The 22,465-nt window shown below is 40.7% G+C and overlaps 1 protein-coding gene across 1 annotated transcript; it reads left to right on the top strand.

The window, feature by feature from the left end:
• Positions 1–370: 370 nt before the first annotated feature.
• TEX9 (testis expressed 9) lies at positions 371–22,418 on the top strand. Its single transcript, XM_062501404.1, has 12 exons — positions 371–415; positions 514–599; positions 1,392–1,455; positions 2,658–2,728; positions 7,982–8,030; positions 8,983–9,068; positions 10,567–10,745; positions 14,520–14,602; positions 16,884–17,057; positions 19,494–19,628; positions 20,118–20,252; positions 21,900–22,418. Exons 1-12 carry the CDS (start codon positions 371–373, stop codon positions 21,975–21,977), a joined length of 1,185 nt encoding a protein of 394 aa, XP_062357388.1. The 3' UTR covers positions 21,978–22,418.
• The last annotated feature ends 47 nt before the right edge of the window (positions 22,419–22,465 follow it).

The raw sequence follows: 22,465 nt of genomic DNA, 5'->3' as shown, positions 1-22,465 counted from the left end.
CACCGAAGAGCCGTACAGAGGGCGGCACATTTGCCGTCACGCCGCAAAAAGAAGTTTAATGCCCTGAAACGCACTGAAACGAGGGGGACGCAGGCAGGACAGCGTGTAGCGGGGCCAGAAGGGCAGCGACAAATATTTATTACGCTAACAATTTTATGGCCCCTCAGCCCTTTTGACTCGGCCCTCACCTGAACCCGCGGCAGCCCAGCGCCATGAGGGGGGCCAGCCGGTCCCCGTCCCGCGGCTGCGGCTTGGGGCCCTGACACGGGCGGAGGGGAGGAGAGAGCGAAGGAGGGAGGAAGCAGCGAGGGCGGGCGGCCGCCGGTTGCCCGGGCGAAGGCGACGCCACAGCGGCCTCGGCGCGGACAAAATGTCGGCGATCGGCGCGGCCCGGCGGGGCGGGGACGTGCCCGGGGTAAGGCGGCGGCTCGGGCTGGGCCCGGGCCCGGGCCCGGAGTCGGGGCGGCGGCGCCGTGCCGAGCCCGCCCCGCTCACTATGGCATCGTCCCGCAGGTGCGGAGAGCGGCCGGCAGCCCCCAGGCGCTGGCGGGGCCCGGCGCGCTGAGCGGAGCGTGGCTGGCCAAGGAAGAGCAGTACAAGTAAGGAGGCCCTGCCCCGCTCGGAGCAGCGCTCAGCCCCTGCCCTGTACCCCGTGCCGCGGCTCCGGCCCCGCACAGGGCGGATGGCAGCGCCCGGGGCCGCGGGACACCGCCGCCTCAGGCGGGCTCTAGGCCCGGACATGAGGTTCTTCTGCACTTCCAACATTGACTTCATTATAAATTATGACTGTATAAAAGCCTGTTAAAAACAGCTTAAAAGCTGTAAAGGTTTTAAATGGGTGCCCTGTCCCTGCTAGCTGTCAGTGCCCAGCTCCTGTGAATGGTGAGGGCGCACAGAGCCACGTCTCGAACTGGCAGTCACCTCACCGGGGGCTGTAGGTGAACGTGCAGGAACCCCTCACTGCTGTTAGCACTTAGCAACACATCTCTAAGTGCGTGATAAGCAATGTAAGCACACGTGAGTCCTTCCCCAACCCCTGCTGCTGGATGTACTGAAAGGAAGGACTGTGTTAAACATGGAAAACCTTTAGGAAATAAAGAAATACAATGTGTATCAAGAAACGGCATGTCCAAAAACAAACACATCCTTCACCTCTCACAGTTATAGTCTAAACCTTGCTGTTTAATGAGTATGTGTGTTTTATTACTATTGATTTGGCTGAAACACAGGAAATGGTTGAAACGTAACTTTCTTAGCACCTTGATGTGTATTTCAGCATTCCTTTGCAGGAATCATTACAATTTTACTTAGTTCAGGCAAAAATACTGTCACACATTTATTCGTTTTAAATCTTTCAAAAACTCAGGGACAAAAAATTCTTACTCTTCTAGGCGACTGAATGCAGAATTAGAAGCCAAAACAGAAAAACTGGTGCGTCAGGCTGAAGAACTAATGGTGAGTAGGTTATGCAGGCTGTTATGTATTTAGTCTGGATTCACATGCACACAGGGTTGAGCTTCAAAAGAAATTTAGATCCTCACTACTAGAAGCATGTTGCTTCCAAATGCAAGGTAAGATTTAATTTATTTCTTTTCAAAGTTGTAAACTTGTATTAAAAATACATTCAAAAATAGTTTCTATTTAATTTCATCAGGTAGGTATTCACACACCTGTCTACAGCATTTGTGCAGATATGTACATAAAACCATATTTAAAACTTGTTTAGTTGGTTAAGAAGAGTATCTGTAGGTGGTTTTATGCCTTAAATACTAAAAATTAGCATTTGAAAGCCAGATACTGTTACAGTAACCTAGTGAAGTAGGATCTACATTGTTCAAACTGAAAGAGATGCAAAGAATAAGCAACATAAACAGAAAACATGAATTTACTAAGAAGGAAACTTTCTCAGAACAGAAAAAGTTGCTGCTTATTATCAGTATAAATCAGTTAAATGATTATCAGCTAAATTATACATTTAACATTGGTGTGGCTGTGTACCAGATAGTCAGGACTTTATATGAAAGTTGGACAAATGAATAAAAAGGGAGCAGGGCAGGTATGGATTATACCCAAAATAGTTTGGAGAAGGTGTTCTGCATACTAGAAATATTCATTACAAGTGCATTCATTCAAAAAACCCAAGGCTTAAAAAGCAAATTACTAAGTATTCTGGAAATCTGTGCTTATATACACTTTTCCTACTGTTGAAACTTCAGTTTTATGGGCCATGAAAACATATTCTTCTCTAGAGCAGTGACTAAGGCTAAATGCTTGGCATTTGAACAGGAGCAGATGAAATGGCCAAAATATCATCTAGTCTCTTTCCTTTAGAAAACAGAAACAACAAAACCACTGTTCTTTTCTTCTCTAAATATGGCAGAAGATGAAATATTCTTAGGGTACTTAATATACCACATGGCACTGCCAGATTGCACAGATATACATTTAACAGCAAAACAGAAATGGCATTTTCATTTTTAGACTTCTTTTCCTGTGTTTCAGAAGTTCTTTTCCACTGTAGACTATAGTTTCCATTCTTTTCCATAGTAGACTGTAGTTACTGTGATTTGTGATTTACAAATATATAATTCATCTTTAATGGATTATATTCTTCCAGAATCATCTACATCTTTTTTTTTTCTTTCTTTTTAATGAAGAAAGGCCAACAGAAGATACTATCTCAGCCAGTTTCAGTACAGAGTAAGTCACCTGAAGATGTCAGACAGAGGTATGTGCTTTACAACTGCTCTGTATAATTCATGGGGAACCTCGCACTGATCCTGCACATCTTGTGTCCTAATCATGCCCTGTTTTATTTATCTTTGCTGCATACTGCATTGGTGGAGTCTTATTTATTTTTCCTATTATTTAAAAAAAAAAAGTGAACCTAAGCAAGTGTTGTTCCTTGTTATTTCAAGGAAGGTTTAATTTTGCTGGAATGTTCTATCTAAGATATTAAGAAATGGTGACCTTTGTAAAAGAGCAAGGAGACGTCACAGGTTTCTTTGCAGTACTAAACAGTAGGCACTTGGCAGTGGATGGTTTTCAACAGTTGAGCTGACAAAGTGAAGGAATGGATACTGGTTCACATTTAACTTGGCCGAAATGTTCGTAGGACAGGAAATGTCTGATGAAAACAAACACAAAACCCTAAGACAGGCAAACACTGAGCTGCCACCCTCTGGAATGTGGATACCAGTGCAGTGCTGGGGCCCGCGTACCTTTGGCCTGGATGATCACAGCCTGAGTGTCCAAACCCCTCAGCTCGCGGCTGGGGACATGGCTGTATTCCCTCAGTTATTCAGGGAAATTGTTACCTCTTTAGTTGTTCAAGGGTTTGTATATTGGTAGTGTGAGAAGTGGGAGACTAATACGCAGATTATCAAGGATCTGATTTGTAGGTTCTTAAATTTATGATGCCACTAATCTGGATAAGAAAGATACAGAAACAGACAACAAAATGCTTCAAATATTAAGCTGCATTTGGGAAACTTTTTAAATAGTGTATATGAAAGTCTGATAAAGATGATCAAGTAGTTAACTTTTGTGTAGAATAGAAGCATGCAGTTTTTCTGGAAGTCAAAGGGGTTTTCAGTGCACAAAAGGGTGCAACAGCAAGTCAGCTTCTGTGATAGAAGCCTGACTACCAGCAAAAGTTTGCTACTACAATTGAAATTATTCCTGACCTATTTTAAAGCCATAGATGAGGGAGTGAGGGGCAAGAAACTTAATGTGTTATCAGTCAGCATAATCATGCTTTTTCAACACATTCTGGACCTCACTTTAGTTTTATGTTCTCTGAGATGGACTTTGAACATTAGACAGAGAATTTTTAAGAACTTCGAACTGGAGTTGAGCTTTAGGGCTGCTTTATTAAGTAATGTGATTGGAAGATTCAGCCCCACAAAAGGAATTACTAGCTTTGATGGTACACATTAGAAATAAATTGCAGTGTTGGAAGAATTAAAAAAATAAAAAAGGCAGTTAGCATGTCAGAGTATCAGGTGATCTACCAATTACTAACATAAATTAAAACACCTTAAAACAACCACAGTCTGGTAAGCATGGTGTTCTGGTAAACATTTACATGAGAGAAGACTGGAAATCCCATGGTGTAGTGAAAAAAAAATTAGAAATGTTTGCTAGGAATTAGGCACACTGATTATCCATGAGTGAACATTGAGGCCATTCAATTAGATTAGTTCCAAGTATTTAATATTTAATAAAACTTCTTTCTAAACTGCGCAAGCAGAGAGGCCTTAAATCTAAAGGAAGCACTTGAGATATTTTTGAAATATCTCGTTGAAATTTCTTTTGATTCCTTTAAGAAGAATGAACACTAAAGCAACTAGAAGGGAGGAAATGAAGCAAAGAAACGTGGTATCGAGGTGAAAAAAATGTCACATTGAAGGGAAAAAATAAAGGCAAAGGAGAAAAAAGACAACAAATATTTAAGTCACTCTCCAAGTCAGCGTATATTTTAAACGAAGTCGTTCTGGAGTTCTTGCAGCATGTTGTTTGCAGGGAAATTGGATATTTAGCAACAAACCAGCTGCGGCCAGAGCGCACTGAAGGAGGTTTTGTTTACACTGGCGGTGCAGCCATGGCCCGGCTGGCGGCGCTGGGCAGGGCCGCGCGTGGGGACACCCGGCCCGGGCTGGGGCAGCGACAGCGACAGCCACAGCGACAGCTGCGGTACCCGGCTGGGGCTGCGTGTCCGTGTGTGCCCCGTGGGGTTACACAGCCCGGGCTGCGTGTCCGTGTGTGCCCCGTGGGTTACACAGCCGGGCTGCGTGTCCGAGTGTGCCCCGTGGGGTTACACAGCCCGGGCTGCGTGTCCGTGTGTGCCCCGTGGGTTACACAGCCCGGGCTGCGTGTCCGTGTGTGCTCCGTGGGGTTACACAGCCCGGGCTGCGTGTCCGTGTGTGCCCCGTGGGGTTACCCAGCCCGGGCTGCGTGTCCGAGTGTGCCCCGTGGGGTTACCCAGCCCGGGCTGCGTGTCCGTGTGTGCTCCGTGGGGTTACACAGCCCGGGCTGCGTGTCCGTGTGTGCCCCGTGGGGTTACACAGCCCGGGCTGCGTGTCCGTGTGTGCCCCGTGGGGTTACACAGCCCGGGCTGCGTGTCCGTGTGTGCCCCGTGGGGTTACCCAGCCCGGGCTGCGTGTCCGTGTGTGCCCCGTGGGGTTACCCAGCCCGGGATGCGTGTCCGAGTGTGCCCCGTGGGGTTACCCAGCCCGGGCTGCGTGTCCGAGTGTGCCCCGTGGGGTTACACAGCCCGGGCTGCGTGTCCGTGTGTGCCCCGTGGGGTTACCCAGCCCGGGCTGCGTGTCCGAGTGTGCCCCGTGGGGTTACACAGCCCGGGCTGCGTGTCCGTGTGTGCTCCGTGGGTTACACAGCCGGGCTGCGTGTCCGTGTGTGCTCCGTGGGTTACACAGCCGGGCTGCGTGTCCGTGTGTGCCCCGTGGGGTTACCCAGCCCGGGCTGCGTGTCCGTGTGTGCCCCGTGGGGTTACCCAGCCCGGGCTGCGTGTCCGTGTGTGCTCCGTGGGTTACACAGCCGGGCTGCGTGTCCGTGTGTGCTCCGTGGGTTACACAGCCGGGCTGCGTGTCCGTGTGTGCCCCGTGGGGTTACACAGCCCGGGCTGCGTGTCCGTGTGTGCCCCGTGGGTTACACAGCCCGGGCTGCGTGTCCGTGTGTGCTCCGTGGGGTTACACAGCCCGGGCTGCGTGTCCGTGTGTGCCCCGTGGGGTTACACAGCCCGGGCTGCGTGTCCGAGTGTGCCCCGTGGGGTTACCCAGCCCGGGCTGCGTGTCCGAGTGTGCCCCGTGGGGTTACCCAGCCCGGGCTGCGTGTCCGTGTGTGCCCCGTGGGGTTACACAGCCCGGGCTGCGTGTCCGTGTGTGCCCCGTGGGGTTACACAGCCCGGGCTGCGTGTCCGAGTGTGCCCCGTGGGGTTACCCAGCCCGGGCTGCGTGTCCGAGTGTGCCCCGTGGGGTTACACAGCCCGGGCTGCGTGTCCGTGTGTGCCCCGTGGGGTTACCCAGCCCGGGCTGCGTGTCCGAGTGTGCCCCGTGGGGTTACACAGCCCGGGCTGCGTGTCCGTGTGTGCCCCGTGGGTTACACAGCCCGGGCTGCGTGTCCGAGTGTGCCCCGTGGGGTTACACAGCCCGGGCTGCGTGTCCGAGTGTGCCCCGTGGGGTTACACAGCCCGGGCTGCGTGTCCGAGTGTGCCCCGTGGGGTTACACAGCCCGGGCTGCGTGTCCGTGTGTGCCCCGTGGGTTACACAGCCCGGGCTGCGTGTCCGAGTGTGCCCCGTGGGGTTACACAGCCCGGGCTGCGTGTCCGAGTGTGCCCCGTGGGGTTAGAGTCGAGTTCTTTTGCTGACTGTAAGGGAGAGGGCGCTTTCAAAATGGAATGCCATGGATGGGCAGCATCCTTATGGATCCTAATGGGAAGAACCATTAGGGTTAAACGAGTGGGAGAATTTGAGAGACACCATGAGGTTGTGGTTTTTGTTTTGCTTTGTTTGTTTGGGGTTTTTTCTGTTTTATTTTGTTGTTGGTTTTTTTTTTATGGCGACCCTAAGATAACAGATATAGTAGGAGCAAATTACTCTATTTAGGGAAATGACAATTGTTTTTTTGAGTATAGAGCACGTTGTATTTTCATATTTTCTAGAATAACATATAACTGCTATTTCTGTGGCAGCAAATCCTCACCTTCTGCATGCTCCTAGAGCTAGCCAATAGGGAGAAAGCTTGAGGAAAATAGGGTAAATAGACAAAAACTAATCATCCTATTCTTGAAGTCTGTTGCCAGCCACACAGAGATGATTTCTCCAGGATTTTTTTTTTTGGGGGGGGGGGAGGGGTGGGGGGGGTTGTTTTTTTGGATTAATAAAATACAGAGCTTTGTGCAGATAATTCTTGTTGATGAATGTCTGTGAATTTTTTTAAGGCAAGATCTAAACATTTGCTTGAATCAGCCTGGCAAAAAAATTAGGTGACTTGATGAGCCAGAAATTTAAATTTTATTCAAAATCTTTTATACGCCAGCATTTTAATTGAAGTAAAAATTTTATAAAGGATAGTTAAAAATAGCCTTTCATTTCAATAATATACATTCACATAACTCTTTTTGAAAGCAAAATCATATATATATATATATATATATATATATATATATATATCTGATAAGGAATTTGACCTGAATAATACACAGCATGCTAAAACTTCCTGTCTAATTTCAATAGACTTGAAAAATAATCATTAAACCTGAAATTCATTTGCTGAGAAGCACAGTTTTCAGCCAGATAAGCAGATAAGAAAGCTGCTGTTTTTCTCATTCTTGGTTTTATTTCTCATCTGTAAAATTGATACCATATTCATAATAGTTAATTCAGAGAAAATTTGATGAGGTCTGATTTATAAATTGCTCCACCTCATATTCTTCTGACAGTTCCTGTCAATTGACCTGACAACAGTCAGCCTGATCCTGCTAGGACAGGTGGAGCTACCTCCTCATAGGCTGTAGAGGATACTAGTTATATCTTCACTTTGTTTGTATGAGTTCAGGGGTTTTATGTCACATAGGTGTCACCCAGTGAGCTACTGGCAGTCTTTGGTTCTGGATTGTCCTGGGGAAGCTGTAACTCTGCTTCCTGGCTGAGTACTGCCTGTTCAGGGAATCATTGATCTAACAAGCCAGTAGCCTGAATTCCAAGAGACAAGATCAGGATTCTGGTACATGACTACTGTTCTATTAGATACCATAGACTCACCAGGTGATTTGGGTTGCAAAGGAGGTAGACTGGACAGACCATGAAGGAGACTCAGAATATGTTCCCACCTTACCTATATTGTTTACTCTAGACATATAAAATGTAATTCTCCTGATTCTTACAGGGGGCTGTATTTTAACTGCAAAGGGTTTACATTACTATAGATCAGTGACTTTTTAATTTTTTTTTCTTTGATGCAGAGATCCACTCTGTTCTGAAGTTTCATCTCTTACACAGTCACTTGCAAAGGTACCAAAACTGTCCTGGTAAAATTCTTTTCTAGCATCATTTCTAAAATACAATGACTTGTGGTTTTGAGGCTACACTGGGGACATGGTGCCAAGCCAAAGGGAAGTGATGCCCAAAGCAGTGCTACAGGGGAAGTGTTACTAGAGCTCCTCAGTGCCACTGCAGTCAGGTGGACTTACATAATACTTCATTTTCATTTTATGTTTTCTCTTCAGCATTGAGAGAAATGCTCAGTGTTTTGAACATCAAATTAAGAATTCCAAGTGAAAAATATTAGAACATAATTTCTTTCTTTCTTCCCTCCCTCACCTGTATAATACTAAAGGCAGTATTGGTGTCTTCTAGATAATAAACAAATAGTCAGAGTAACCGAATTTTGAAAATATAATGGAAAAATGAGATTAGGAACAATCTCAGTAGTGTCTAACTACAACTATATTGAAACTTTCATGAGGTGAGCTGAAGCTTCTAAAATACTATCTGCAGTTATCAGAATACAGTAGAAAACCCTCTAATTTTTTAAGACTATTTGGGTGAAAGTAACAGAAATATTGTTAAAACTTCCTTCAACAGGGATTTTATAAGATTAGAATAATGCATAAAATAACATCTTTTTGAAGGTATGATGACAGTCTAATAATTAACACCTTGATAAAAGCTCAGAGCCCTGCTTGTGCATAGATTTATTATGAGTATGTGTGGAAACTCTCCCACAAGCCAATGACTATTGGGTGTATTACAGTTAGGGATTAGAGATATAAAACTTGCAAGCTACAGATGAGTGCAAATGAAATTGAGAAGTCATTTTGCAAGTTTGAAAAGCATAGTTTGAAAACTATCCTTGAGTATACATATATGTAAAGAAGAAAAAAGAACCCCATGAAAAACAACTAGAAAAAAGTATTTCAATAATAATAGTAATACCCCACTAATTTCTGAAAAAAACTTTTAGGTAGAAAACAAGAAGAAATTTCCTTCTGTGCCCACAGCTCAGAACAGACCATACTCTTCAAGTAAGGGAAAAAGAACAACTTCAAGGTATATCAAACATCTCATTTGGTTTGTCATTAAATCTTTTAGTTGCTATTTTTGTCTATCAAGTTCTTTTAAAGATGTATGCTTTTATATTTATACAAATAAATGTATCAAACTTTTGGTCCTCCTCAATCAGCTCCACAATGTGGCTATCTCTGTTTACTTGCACCAAAATTATCAGTGAATATATGTGATTAATATTGCAGCAATGAAACTGTTGCTTTCTGCTTTAGCACTTGTCAAGGCTGACAGCTGAATTCTGTAAATTCCTTGAGTGAAAGGAGGCCCAGTGAGCAAAAATAGAGCACCTGAGGCAACCTGGGCCACCACACTTGGGTGCTACAGCCTGATTTGTGGTCAGACTGGTTCTGGGAAACATGAGGCCTTGAAGGGCCTCCTCTGTTGTAGTGAATCTTAGGACAAGAGGCTCAGTAATACAATACAGCTTCCAGGGGCTCCCAGCTGAGAAGCTTCAGCTCTGTAGGTAGCAAATTCAAGGTTGAAAAACCAAGAAATGGAGATATGGACAGAGAGAGAGAAGAGTAAAAAAATCCATAAGATCCTGGGAGCAAATTTAAACTGCCATGAATTATGGCATAATACCAAAATAGAATGAAAATTGTCTGCAAGGTGGCAGGACACAGAAGTGACAGAGGCTGAGGCTGTCTTACAGGAGTTGAAAATCCCTGGAGACCCTTCAGACCTCCCTTGGGCAGTTCAGGGGAGGTTGTCATGCTGGCACCCTGTCATGAGGTTTGGAAGTGGAATTGTGCAGATCTAGAGCCTGTGAGGCAACCCAAAAGTTGTGGGAGAAAGTTAGGAGCTAGGAGGAGTTTGGAGGCTGGAATGGGGATATGTTGGATGTAAGAACTTTGGAGCTTGAGATCCTGTGAGAACTAAGATCACTTTTCTATAGGAGAAATCTGAGGAGATAGCTTGTATAGGTGATGTGTTACCCTGCATTTTGGTTTTATGAAAATGTTGATGTGCAACTTCTAGGATCAGTGAAGTTTCCTAGGCTGGGGATAAGGATGCAGAAATTGTCATAAGATAGGAGTACAACCAGGGGCAACAGAGGTCTACAAGGTAATGTGGCAGGGAGTGGAAAGAGCAGAAATTACAACAGAGGATAGAGGATCACCCCAGGACAGTAGCCAAAGCCAATGGAACATTCCTCTCTTTCTTTGGTTTACTCTGATTTAGTTATGGAATTGTTGGATTAGAAAACCATGCCAGAATCTTCTCATCTGAAAATGGTAGTGGTTTCTCTGCCTTCTACATTATAGTATGCAAAGTCCTGTAATTATTTATGTGAAATATGGTAAAGGTATCTTACAGAAAGCAAATGAGAAATTGCTATTGATACCTCTTTCATAGGAATGCAGGTAATGAAATTGCATTAGTTCAATAAAAGTTCACTCTTAAAGATAGCAAATACAAAAAAAAATTACAAAAATATGATGTATTATACATTTAAAATCTAGGGTTTTCATTTTTTTAGTTCAAAAATAAGAAACATGGAAGTACAAAGTGCTGATGGTGTTGCAGTACTGGAAGATTGCATAGGTTTTTCTTTAACAAGAACAATAAGCAAAGTTGAAGAAAAACTAAAGAAAGGAGTCTTACCAGACTGTCAAGATGATGATATTATTCCAAGGGTTGGAGATGAAATGGGAGCAGGTAAGTTTCCTTCCATGGTTAGTACCTTTATTCTTACTTCATGTCTGTTAGAATGGGTTTTCTTGGGGAGAGACAAAATAAGGAATTTCTGTAAAAATTACAGGGAAAATTCTAAAGCCTTTAACTTAAAGGAAAATAAGGTTTTTCCTCTTTACATAGTCCTAGAGGAGGATCAGGTAGATCATATGAATGATTATGTGGAAAAGTGAATTTTTATCTTTTCATCTTTGTAGGGAGGTATTTGGATGGTTACATATGTTGAATAAGTGCATAACATTTGATTCATTTCACTGGGGAAACAGAAGTACAGGATGTTAAGTTTGTATTTGCAAAAAGATGAGCTTCAGTCTTTGCACAGACTGCCTTTGGAGGCAAAAAATTTTCCTCAGACCAGTGCTGTGGATCTCAGCAAGTGGCTGAAACGAGGTAATGTTTCAGCTACTGTGCTTGAATTAGAATCCTCCAGATATTTTCCCGCTCCAAATGGGAGTTTATGTCTGTCCTAGAAACAGAACAGCATTTGCCAGTGAGGCTAAAGGCATGACACACATCTATCTTTTTGGCTCTGGTGTGATAAAAGTGAGTTTCTGTAGTTCCTTACAATGCTAAAGTGAGCATGAAGTCAGATTCGCTGCAGTAGCTGGAAGTGCCTGAGCCCTCTCCTTTTAATCTAACAGCTTGATGTCAATAAGCATGCCAACACAGAAATAGCTTGGTTTCTAACCTCATGTAATTCTATGCACATCTTCTGTTGCCAAGTCTCCCATAACAGATCCTCAGATAACTTTTTAATAGTTTTCTTCCTGAACCAATAAGAAATTGCTTTTACTTGCATGGAAACTTAAACCAAATTAATTCAAGGCAACTCAGAAGAGTTATTACTGGGGCCTTGTAATCAGGGACCAAAGGTATGTATTGGAGTATTGAGAATTGTTTTTGTAACTTTAATGATGAAATAAAAATGCTCTGGATTGATTTTTGCGTTTTGAATTTGATATTGACTGTTTTGAACACTCTGAATGCCTCCTTAATGTGGTAAATAAGATATTGCAGAGCATTCCAGCAAGGTCAGACTCTCAGAACAGTTAGGGTGTTCACAAGGAAGCAGGAACAGGTATTAAGCAGGCCCTGTTACAGAGAGGGCTCAGTGGGAATCTCCATAATGGATTCCTTCAGCCTGTGACCAGCAATTTAGGCCAATGTGCTGATAAGGTTCCCTAGCATTGTCCTTTCCTTGAGCTTCTTGCAGCACTCTTCCTGGAATTGGGTTCCCTTTCCTTATTTCATGATAACAGGCAGCCATTTTTCTGCCAATGCAGTAGCTTAGACATTATTTTAGTCTGGGGTTGTTTTTGGGGTTGTAATTCAACTCTGCAGTAACCAGTAGTGGTAGAAGCACACATAGACATAGAGAAGGCTGAACATGAAACTCTATTTTATCTAATATGCCCTTACACATAGGAATAAAATACCTGAATGTATTGTTGCACTTTGTGTTAATCTTGATCTTATCTCAAGAATTAAAGAAATCTATTCTTTCTTGTAGGGTATCAGAGTGTCTCCAATGTCCTTTTTTTGCTTACCGGTGCCTAAATCATTGGTTCCTTTATAACCTAAGACCGTCCTATGAAGTGATAGTATCACTTATCAGCCTCATCAGGTGATTAAAATTGACCAGTTAGGAAGCTAATTGTTTAATTATCTTTACCCTTTGTCAGAAGTCAGATTATTTGGATCATGGACACCACCTCCCAAGACTGATCTGGTTCTAGTTTTGCACTTGAATTTTCACCAGTTTTACTACTAAGTGCTCTTAATGACACACAGCTGAATAAGACAGAAGCTGTCTGTGGATTAACAGCTGAGGAAAAGAGGAAACAAAATAGTAAAAAGAACCAGTTTTTACAGGCAGTATAGCCCTAGAGAAATCTGTCACAGAGCTTACCTTGATAGCTGTTAAATAAATTTGTCATTAAAACAATGATTTTAGGATAGTTAAAACTGATGTTGAAGTATTGCAAAAGAATCTTAAAGCACTGACTGTGGTGATGGAGCACAAGTTTATATTCTGTATTAAAAAGTGCAAAGTAACACTGATAGAAAACAGAGCTTTCCAATCCCACCTACTACACAACTCCAGTTACACCTACTACTGAGCTGGACTTACCTTAATTAGTGATAACTAAATAATCTCCAAAAGCATAAACTCTGTTCACAGTGGAAAAGGCAATGAATTTTTAGAAATCCTTCAGAAGACAGCAGAAAACAGAATATTGTACTGTTACCATTATGCTATTATATAATTGATGCTACCCCATCTTGAGAATGGCACAGTTCTGCATACCCCATCTCAAATCCAGGATGCAGAACTAGGAAAGAAACATGATCAGAGTGTACAGTGCAATGAGAAGTATAGAACAGCTTGAATTTGAATCTATAGTTTGAAAACAAAACAAAGGCAATATGAAAGTTCTGTAATGCAAACAGTAATGGTAAAGGGAAAGCTGTCTTTATCTAATGCAAACACTAGTAAATACCACATTAAATGAGATTTAAAGTTAGCTACCAAAAGTGTTTCTCTTTCACATAAAGCATAATTAAATTGGCCAGCTCATTGCTACAGGATGTGGTGTATGCGAAATTACAGTATGTTTTAAGAAGAAAATCAAATAACTTAATAGTATTTAAGTACCTGAAAGGGGATTAAACATGAAGGTTTCATTATGGTCTCTCTATCTTGATAGCCACTAGTTACCAGAAGCTAGCAAGAATATAACAGGAGGAATAAAAGTGAGCCTGTATCTTATTTTTTCATGGTGTTTCCCTAAATTGTACTTATTATTGGCCACTGCAGAGTTAGAGCTTAAGCTGCAATTGATGAAGGAAGTTGAGTGAAATTAAACAAATTTCGTTACAGCAAATGAACACATGTACCCATCCATTTCTCCACTCTTAGCTCCAGATCCTTCTCCTTCACTTTATTCTTTTCCTCCTGTAACTACTGTGAATTATGATTATTCCTGTGTTAGTCAACGTGTTCCTCAGACTGTTGCCATGTTTGATGCTTGTGGAAGTCCAGGGGAAGTTCCTTGAGAGTAATCTGGGGAATAGGAAGTATGACAACAGACTGTTCACACACAGCTTGTTTTGTCATGCCAGTCCAATTTTTAGCTGTCCAAGAGCAAGCAAGTATTTAATTTAGAAAAAAACCCATGTGATTACATGGATCTAATTTTAAACTATTAGTTGAAGTATGTTAGCAGTGTACTTTTAAAAAGCATAGAATACTGTGTGGGAGGGGTATTTACCTGTCAGGAGGGGTTTGCAGCCTACTCTGAATTCCTTGTTGTGCACAGTTTAAAATTGCTTTGGCTGTAACTACTGAAGTTTCAGCTCCAGCTGGATTGCAATATAGACATGCCCTACCATATAGTTTTGTTGACTTCAAACTCAGGAAGTGCTGCCATGTACAGCATGGTATGATGCAAGTTTTCAGTAAGTTTCAATTTTGAGGATTATGAGAGTTGTACATTTTAAAGATATCAAGTCAGTCATTAAAAGGAAAAAATCTATACAAAGCTTCACATAAGAATGAGAAACCTGCAAACACTTTTTTAGAAATCTGAGTTTTTATTTGCCTGATTCTTTTCAATAATTATAAACAATGTGGTTTTAAATACAAGAAGATGAAAGTGAGTTCTTGCATCAGTTTTGGTTCTTTTCTGCATTGAATAATGAGTACTTGTGTATATTAACTGTAACTTATGTTCACAGAAGCTCAGATCAGATTTCTTAAGGCAAAGTTACGTGTGATGCAGGAAGACCTGGCAAATGCAGTGTTTGAATGCAGGAAAAAGGTAAAGAGATGAATTTTTAATCTAGAAATGGAATAGGTTCCTCTTTTAAAAATATTCCCAAAAAAAGTATTCTCTCAACATTTCTTTTTCAAGTATTAAGAGTTAAAGTTCTCTTTTTTAAATACTGTATGAATTTAGAGTCAGGGGTGGTAATTTCTGTATAAGTGTGATTTTGGGCTAAAAGCTTGCAAAATGCACTAATGGAAAATAATTTGGGGCAGGAAAGAACCACTGAACAAAGACATGCTGTAGGGCCACTGTGGTTCTGCAAAATCTCAAACCATTGCTGCTGGGAAGGAGAGCAGAGCCTGAGAAAAAGGAGGAAGTAACAAAGTGGTGAAATGCAAATTGCGGAGCACAGAGAGGAGGAGTGGTGCCCAGAGCCAGCTGCTGGGATAAGATGGATGTTTAGGGTAGAATGAGAAATGGAACACCTTGAGAAATACAGTCAGGTGCTTTCAGTGTTGTCAGTGGATCAAAGTGTGGAAAGAGCTTCCATTTTAAGTGGAATATTGTAATCAAAACAGAAATTAGGCTTTCTCTATCCTCAAGAGTAAAATTAATGCAGAGAGAATATTTGGAATTACATACTTGGGCAGATCAGACTGAATTTAAGGTATTGTGAAGCTACACTGGTATTTCATGGTTAGAATGTACAAGTGAGTTTTATGATCTGCACTGTCAGTATATTTTAAAGTGATGCTCAAACAGCTCTTGAACTGTAAAAACTTAAATAGTTTATTTCTGTCTGCCAGAGAGATCACTTACTCATGTATTTGTAATCAAGCAAGGTTTTTGAACTAACTTTCCATTTCACATAACTGGATTATTTTTAGTTGTGGTCTCTTAAATTCAGAATGCTTTTTTCCACCTATTCCCCAGGCCCAAATGGGATGATGACATTAAGAACATATGGCAAAACACCTGTGTATTTTCTTACAACCTTTTAATTTAGCATTAAGGAGCAGGATGGTAGTAAATGTGTTTTTTGAGATGAGTACATGAACAAAATCTTCAGAAGTAATTAGGTTTTGATATTTTATATCTGTACTTTATTTTATCAACACAGGTACTTCTGCATTTCAATACTTCTGTGCTGTGATCAGAAGAAAGTTGGTATATTAGATTTTAGAGACATTTTCATTTTCAAATCAAATATAATTTTGTCAGTAGCTACTGAATTTCATTATTCCATGCAAAAATCACTACAGAATTCCATTAGTGTAGCAGATGATGGAAGACAACCTTGTATTATTTCTTGTCCTGCTCCCTTAGCACTTTTTATGTAAATGGACCATTTTGGGTGCTAGTTTCTCTGGTGTGAAAATAATTTTATTACATTCAGGAGGTCACAAAAATTTCATTTTGGCAAAGCCTTGAGATAGATTCTGGGTTTGGTTCTAATTTGCAGTCCAATTGTTATAAGGAAGCAGTAAATCTGTTTAAATTTAAAGAGCTGGGAGTTTCTGAGGTGCATGAAGTCATGAGAAGCTTAGGATAAAGCACACAGATTTCCCAGGTGGGAAACTTGTATTCCAAGGGACTGAGAGAAGAGCAGAGAGAGACTTTCTTCACAGAAATTCCATTTCCCTATGTGCCTTGGTTCCTTTTTCTTAAAGAAAAGCAGGGCATAATGTGTCTCTGAAATAATCTTCATTAGTATTCACTTAAAATGTTTGAAAGGTTATAAAAGAAAAATGCCTTGAATTATAATGCTTAATGTGGGATGTAATTGCCAGTAGGTCATGAATCTAAGACAGGACTCACTTCATGTTAAGAGAATCTTAAATTTGAATACTTGATGTATCCTGGATCATTAGCTTGCTTTTAAGTCAAAACCAGATAATCTCCTAAAACATAATGGAGTGGTTTATCAGTAATTATATTCTCTTCTTTTTCCCATAATTTTTTCCTAATATGTGCATTTAGCTATTCTCACAAAAATGTCACAAAATATCTATGTGCCACTGTTATTCATATAATTCTATAACATTTTGATTATTTTCAAAATCTTTGAGTTATGAGGAATGTTTTATGTACTGGTACAAGACAGTTTCAAGTAAAAGACTGCAGAAAATTAAATGAGAAAAGTGTTACTGGTTTTTAAAGTATCATCTTGGTAAAACAGTATTTTGTTTTCTTAGTTTTACTTGTTGCTATTTCTAAATCTACAGCACATATATTTTTACTGCATTTTATTTACAAGGCATTATTACTGCATTACCCTCCTGCTTCCTTGCAATAATGTAGTTGGGGTTTTTTGCTAATTACTGCCATATAGGATGATGAAAATCAGAATTTAGAAACTCGGCTTAAAGATGCTGAAGAAGAAAACACAAGACTGCAACGAACAATCAGCCTGCAGCAGTCTCAGACTGAGAAGTACAAAATACTGTCACAAGAAGCAAACAAAAAAACTGAAGGGTTACAACAAGAGGTCACTGCACTAGAAAAGGTATTGCAGATATCAGTCTCATTTATCTCAAAAAACGGAAAAAACCCACATCAAATTACCCTCTGTTCCCTGACAGACTGATAGAGCCATGTCCAAAGATCTGATTAGTGTTTCAATATTTGTTAATTTATACATTTTATTCTTAAATGCCCTAGTATTTTTTTTATAGGAAGAAATAATATATTTTGCTAACTGCTTTTCTTCTTCTTCTTCTACAATCATATACTTCTGTGTTTTAAAATTAAATTCCTATGTAAAAGACACACAAGAGACAGAACTACCTTTTCAGAAACTGCTGTCAAATTTTAAAAGGAATCCTGAAAAGTACAAGGAAATTCCATTTTTTGGGTTTTAATTATAATTTTTAGAAATTCCTTCTATAAATTCTATTGCAAGCTGTAGAACCTAGTGTCTACTTTTTTAAAAGCACCTGCAGCTTATAATAGTATCTTCTGCAGGTGAAGGAAGGGATGTCTTGTTGCAGATGGGCTGTTGAAGAGCAGGCACTGCAGTGGCTGAGCCCCGGGGAGCGCGGGTGCGCAGCGGTGCCCGTGCCTGGCACAGCAGATGGTGCTACACAGCTTGCTTTGTTTGGAACTTAATCTTAAGGGCAGCATGTGTTTGTCTTTCATTACTCAGAGCTAGAGAGGTTGACTTCAAAACCATGTAATGCATACAGTGTTGGGTAGCACACTTAATACAACCAGGAGAATGTTTCAGTTTAAAAAATGGGGGAAACGGAGCACAGCTCAGCCTTCCAAAGTCTCATGCTTCCATTGAATTGCAGTGTGGATCTGTGTGGGCATGCTTGCATCTTAATGTTTCGTAGTTCTGGCATTTTAAAATTAACATTGTCTTTGTGTTTTTTTTGTGCAGATACTTGGAGGTTTAAAATTCCCTTACACCGATTGTGTTATTGTGAGGAAAAATATTCAGTACTAGTGACAGAAGGCCTGGTGAGGGTTACTCATGGGCCATCACAGCCCCTGTTGATACTCAAGTGCCTCAGCTATGGCAGAACAGTGGGGAAAATCCAGAAACTGAAATGGGTGCGATTTTAAAACACAGTAGTTTATCCTGCTCCCTCTTAGACAAACATCATATGAGAAAACTAATCCAGCTTTTACTTAAAGTATTGAAGAAATGGCAGAAACCCTGCCTAGTTAGAAAATAAAACATTTATTTCAGGCATTTTTAAGATTAAAAACTTGGAGTTGAATATATTTAACAATATACCCTCACTGGATGACTTGCAGCAAAGTCCTTGAAAAGGTATTATGTGTGACAGTAAATGTCAAAAATCCCTAAAAGAATTCTTAGAATTCTTTCATTAGATTATCTGATTAGCTGATAAGTAATTTGCATTGCATACAGACCTTTTTTTTGGTCATTAAATGCTTCAAAGACTATATTCCAAAGCTTTTCATATTAATGCAAAATGAAATACATAGCACAAAAGATGTAGTAGACTTTATTCACAGTTCCATCCTCTTGATACAAGACAAAGAGGTCAATTAGTGTGTATTTCTTGGATAAATGATGTGGAAGTCTTGAGTAACCAGCACAGAACAGATGAAGAATTGAGAAAATAGAACAATTACTCAGAAATGATGCAGTTTGAGGGCCACCTCACTATCAGTAAGCCCCCTCTCTACCCTGATTTGGTTAAAATAATCTTTCTGTGCCCACTACTAAAAAACTGATACTTTAAAGAAAAAGTCTACTTCTTATTCATAAAACACAAGATGTGCTTTTTCTGCTAGAATTGTTTTTTTCTTTTACTTTGTGTGTTATCTATATTCCCTGATCTTTAGTTTCATTATTCTATTCCTCAACTTGGTTTCTTTCTCTGATTCCTCTACTTACAGCACTATGAAATACTGTCAGCAGAGTCAAGAGACAACTGCTTTGATTGGTGCCATAGCACTAATGTACTATTTTCTGCCAGATTAAATAGTTATTACCCTCAGCCATCTTCAGGAGGCTGCTTTAACCTCTTGGTGGTAATTACAGGTAGTAATCTCTAGGGCAAAGAGGTGAAAGGAGCAGGCGGGAAGAATTAACTGGGAACATGAGCCACCATTCCAAAATCTGCCACAGAGTGGACATAGTGATAGTTTTTTCTCTTTTTCTTACTGATCGTACAAGGTTTTTCAGTCAATCCTGTGGTCTTACATGATCAGCTTCACAGTTACTCGTGAGAGAAGCTTAAAAAAATAAAGATGAGAAAGATCCTTTTTCAAGATTTCAAAGGAGAAGGGGATGTTTTAACAGTAATATTGTCTTTGAGACAAATTCTATCTGCAGGCCATAGAAATTCACAGATTCTTCAGCTTCCAAGGGTGAGCCTTTTTGAAAGCATGTTGTTGATACAGGACTCATTAGAACACTTTTTCATGATGTTTTTATTGGGTTTGTCCTTTGCTTCTTAAATAGGAATTGGAGAATCTAAAGCGTGCCCAAAAGCAGGCTGCAGCCACTCAGAGTGCAACAGAAGTTCGTTTAAACAGGGCCTTGGAAGAAGTGGAAAAGTATAAAGTGGAGCTGAATAAACTGAAGCAAAGCAACAAGGTACCGTGGCTTAGGAAAACAATTACCAGTCTGTAATCACTCAGTAATGCTAGAATGAGATATAAAGCTTGATGAGCTGTGGTAGCTTCGTACCTCTTACAGGCAGCCCCAAAATGAACTTGGAGCAAGTCACAAAAGGCCTCAATAAGTTATCTTAGAGGATACTACTGCAACTTCTGCAGGAAGAAGAAATGTACAGAATGAAGTTAAAGCCTGATTTTCCTCATTTGTGTGAAAATGAGACATGTTTAGAAAGAGGGAGAAGTACACATACACACCTAACACATACAAAGGCAAACCAGGGCTCTTATTGCCAACATTTTCTTTTCTTTTTTAAGCTTTAATGTGGGAGTATTTTGATTAATCTCATTTCTTTTCAGAAGTGTCATGTGTGGCTACTGTTTGTCATTTTCTTATGCAATGCCAGGTTTAATTGGTTAAAGCACCATTTTCATAATTAATAAATTTCTCCTTTTCTTCCCTTGGTAGGATGTAGCTAACCAAGAACTCAAAACAATCAAAGAATTAAAAACAGAAAACAAGAAACTGCAGAAACAAAAAGGAGAGCTAATTACAGGCTTTAAAAAACAGTTAAAGTTAATTGATATTTTGAAGAGACAAAAGGTAAGGAGCAGCCTATGGATGTATTTCAGTTAAAAACCTTTAGCTAAATGTGTCTGCTGTCCAGTGAAGTAATCCTCAGAACTGAGTTTACGTGGAAGGAAATTGAGAGGACTATATACTAAGAGATATTGCCCTAATCAACTCATTTTCCACTTACTAGTTTCATCACACTTTTCACTTAAAGTACTTGGGATGTGTCCAATTGGGATTTCCACCAGTTTTCCTTCTGAGGCTGCATCAGACATGTAGAGCTGTGGGCTGGACAGGACCTTAACACCGTAGCGTGGGTCACCTCCAATTGCTTACTCTGCTGAATCTCATGGGATTCATTTTGGGAGGGAGTCAATGCACTTCTTGCACTCTCAAACAAGGCTGTAACACAGCTAAAGCAAGCAGTGTATGGTGGCTTGTTGAGCAGAACACCCTTTAAGAAGGGTCAGCCTTAGAGATAAAAGAGTAGAACATTTTATTCACACTTTGACTACTCAGTAATTCACCAGACATTTAGTAAACACTTTTAAAGCTGTTGAGCCCCTAGAGGAAGAATAGTTCTGTATGAAGTGGCAACTTCAGGGTGCAAAATACACAAACTTACCTAAGAACTGGGAATTGCAATATGAAAGTACACCCTTGAATCTGGAACACCTCCCCAACACAGGGCAAAGGAGGACAGGTAAGTGGAATAAGAGGAAGCAGGGCTGCTTATGTATTTCCAGTGCAAGAGAATTTTTCTGGCAGTAAGAGGAGGCAGAGGAGATCCTGGGGATTCATCTCACAGCAAGTGGTAGCTTAGCCTTCGGCTGGCCCTTCTAGCTCTGCAAGTTTATTTTGAGAATGAAAACTACACACCATTCACTCAAAAGATGTTCTTCCAGATGAGGTAGCTCCCTGTCCTCTGGAACATGAATTCACTGAAATATGAATTCACTGCAATAAATGGGTGTCCAAGAGAAGCATTTCTGTTTGACTGGGAACCAAACCCATGGTCTCAGACAAATGTCACAAACTGCATTAAATACATTTTTAAACTATTACAAATGCTGTAGCGGAACTGCAGATAGGAGAGAAAGCCACTTACCTTTTCTTACAAAAAGTGTTACTCACAGAAGAAGGATGCTGTGAGTTATCCTTTCCAAAGAGACTAGAGGAACGTGGAAGAGACTGGGGCTAACTCTGCCCCTTGCAGCTTCTGGCAGAAGGCACTGGGGAAGGGCAGCTGAAGCTCACATGTGCTCAGTATTCACAAGCAGTGGAAGCACTTCAAGTCTGCTTCAAACAGGCCTTTTGTTGAATGAATTAGAAAAACCTGATTTAGGCTATTTGTGTAGCATTTGTGTGGCAGGTTCAGATGCACAGAGCAGAGAGAGCCTGAAGAATCACAGAGGGGAAAAATTCCCCAAAGACAATAAATATCAGGAGTAGGGTGAATTACTTTGTAATAGCTTTAATGTTAAATTGTTTATTGATCAGCTTGAAAGAACGTGGACCAGTTTTCTTACATGTGTTCTTCAGAAGTCACAATAGTTGTCAGATTTTCAGGAATTTCTGTGCTTTGTTAAAATCCATAAAATATCCCATTAGCCAGGATTTTGTATTGGTCATTCACACTATTTTACCTTCTGCCTTTTTTTTTTTTTTTTTTTTAAGATGCACATGGAAGCTGCCAAGATGCTTTCTTTTACCGAAGAGGAATTCATGAAAGCTCTTGAGTGGGGAAATTATTGATCCCATTAAATAACTTATGTTTGAAAGATGAGTCAGATGGTACATTATTTTGAGACTATGTATGAGTCCTTGTTAATAACTGTATATCCCACTGAATTGATTTTGTTGATTTTGCTTATGTTTAAATAGTTTAACTTTTGTAAGCCTGATAGCTTGTGTTGTAATGTATGAAACAAATTTCTACTTCATTGTCAGGCCAAACTGCCCATTCTGTAAGGAGCAGAGAAGCATAGACCATGCAAGGAATATTGCAACAAATGAACTTTGTTATCAGTTTGCTCTGTTCTAGCATTTAAAATTGTACCTTATCTATGGTAAAATTCAGTCCAAAGAAGTCAGGACTTAGTCTCAGAAAATTCCTTGTTGCAACAAAAATAAACTAACCAGTGGTCCAGTTGAGAAGAAAATGTCATGTCCTTTTTAAAACACGTGGTTGGAAAATTGGCCTTGTCTGTTCTCTGTAACAGATCTCCCCTCAAAGCTAGCTG

This window comes from Cinclus cinclus, chromosome 13 (assembly GCF_963662255.1).
Source record: "Cinclus cinclus chromosome 13, bCinCin1.1, whole genome shotgun sequence".
In the NCBI taxonomy this organism is placed as follows: domain Eukaryota; kingdom Metazoa; phylum Chordata; class Aves; order Passeriformes; family Cinclidae; genus Cinclus; species Cinclus cinclus.
This window is presented reverse-complemented; position numbering and strand designations above follow the sequence as displayed.